This window comes from Alligator sinensis, unplaced genomic scaffold (genome assembly GCF_000455745.1).
Source record: "Alligator sinensis unplaced genomic scaffold, ASM45574v1 scaffold1028_1, whole genome shotgun sequence".
Classification (NCBI taxonomy): domain Eukaryota; kingdom Metazoa; phylum Chordata; order Crocodylia; family Alligatoridae; genus Alligator; species Alligator sinensis.
Genome location: NW_005842846.1, coordinates 15080 through 16599, shown reverse-complemented (window position 1 = coordinate 16599; position 1520 = coordinate 15080). Strand labels below are relative to the sequence as shown.

At 55.9% G+C, this 1520-nt stretch overlaps 1 protein-coding gene across 3 annotated transcripts in view; it reads right to left on the bottom strand.

Moving 5' to 3' along the window:
• CCDC90B (coiled-coil domain containing 90B) overlaps window positions 1-1512 on the bottom strand; it is a 15260-nt gene extending 13748 nt beyond the window's left edge. Inside the window, exon 1 of one of the 3 annotated variants that reach the window (XM_006035511.3) lies at window positions 1437-1512. In XM_006035511.3, the coding sequence (XP_006035573.2) occupies window positions 1437-1512 (76 nt within the window). Of the gene's footprint in view, window positions 1-1117; window positions 1234-1427 lie in introns of those variants that run through there. The other 2 variants (XM_025191659.1, XM_006035510.3) reach the window with 2 other exon arrangements.
• Window positions 1513-1520: the final 8 nt, after the last annotated feature.

Sequence of the window (1520 nt, the reverse complement as noted above, 5' to 3'; positions counted from 1 at the left end):
CCAGTCAGGCATGCAGTGCAGTGACTTGCTCTAGACCAGCAGTTCCCAACGCAATGCCCACGGGCGCCACGGCGCCCTCCCTCCCGCCCCCCTAAGTGTATTCAGGTGCCCACCTGCATTTTCACCATCAGCAAAAAATCATTATTCCAACAAAAAACGCTGTTACTGCTGACTGAACTCAGGCTGTACGCAACAGCCACCAAAATGAGACCGAGTCAGTCTAACTGATGCAGTGGCGCTTACTGCTCCCTCCCCAAATGAAACTATGCGCATGCGCATATCCAGGTTTATAAATTTTAATATTCATGCGTTGGCATCTGCTGCTTTTTCTGTTAAATCTGAGTGTGCCCTTGGGTACATAAACGTTGGGAACACCTGCTCTAGAGGCAAGCCTTGTGGCACCCTGAAGAGGAAGGCGTGATTTTCAGGAACACCAAAGGAGGCTATCCAAATCAGACTTCGGTTTCTAATATGCCAATGCCATGGGCATGTGGGGCTGGGCCACAGGAGGCAGCTCCCCTTGGAAGCAGAGGGCACACCTCTGTAAAGCGCCAGAACGAAGGAAGAGTTGGACTCATAGTTTCACTACTAAGCAAGAAGGCAACAGACCGACATGAGTTTAGCATCTCATACACCCCTGCACCTCTTGAATGAAAGTAACAAACTTTTTACTGTGCAAACCCACGCTCTCAGAGAGCACAGAGAACAAAATGATAATTTGTATAATTTATCATACTTGACATGACCAAAATTTGGTCCTTAAGGCTGAACAGAAAAATGTGCAGGAGGTACTTAAGGCTGGATCTTTTGCGCAATCTGTCGGATTTGGGGAAACGCTGTATTACAGAAAGAGGATGATATTATATCAGCATCAGGTAACAGAGAGGTCAGCCCTGCACAACTAACTTACGTGCAGGGTTAACCTACACCCGCACTAGCGAAACGGCTGCGGTTTAGCCCAATTCCCACTCCCGACCAGCCCCCGTTAGAGCCGACTCGACCCATGCAAGCTGTGATTGGAGGGGGGGGAGGGGCCGAGTCGCAGCTTTCCAATGACACGCGGCGTTTGCTTCGACGATTCTCCAGACACCGAGCCCCGAAATCAGGGGCGACCAACCTGCGGCTCTTCCCAAGTTCATATGCATCTCCTTGAATCTTTGCCCGAGCCCATGGGGACCAGTGAAACATCAGGGTCTGCTAATATCCGCAGGCTCGGCTCGCCCCACCCAGGGACACCAACCTGCCTGGCCCGGCCAGCCTGCAGTCCCCAGCTGGGCACCAGGGGGCAGCAGAGGGGATCAAGCCCCGCCCCCAGCAGCACCCAGAGAGGCGGGGCCTCCATTGGGGCGGGGCCTGTGCTGTGGGCGTTGCGTTCCCACCCGCGCAGGAAGGGGGAGGTGGAGAAAAAGGAGGGGGAGGGTCCGCACCGCGCTCACCTCTGCGGGCGGCCGGGCCGGGCAGGGCGGCCCCCGCACAGGCGAGCCGCCGCCGGCCCAGCCCGCCGCCCCGCATCCCCCCCG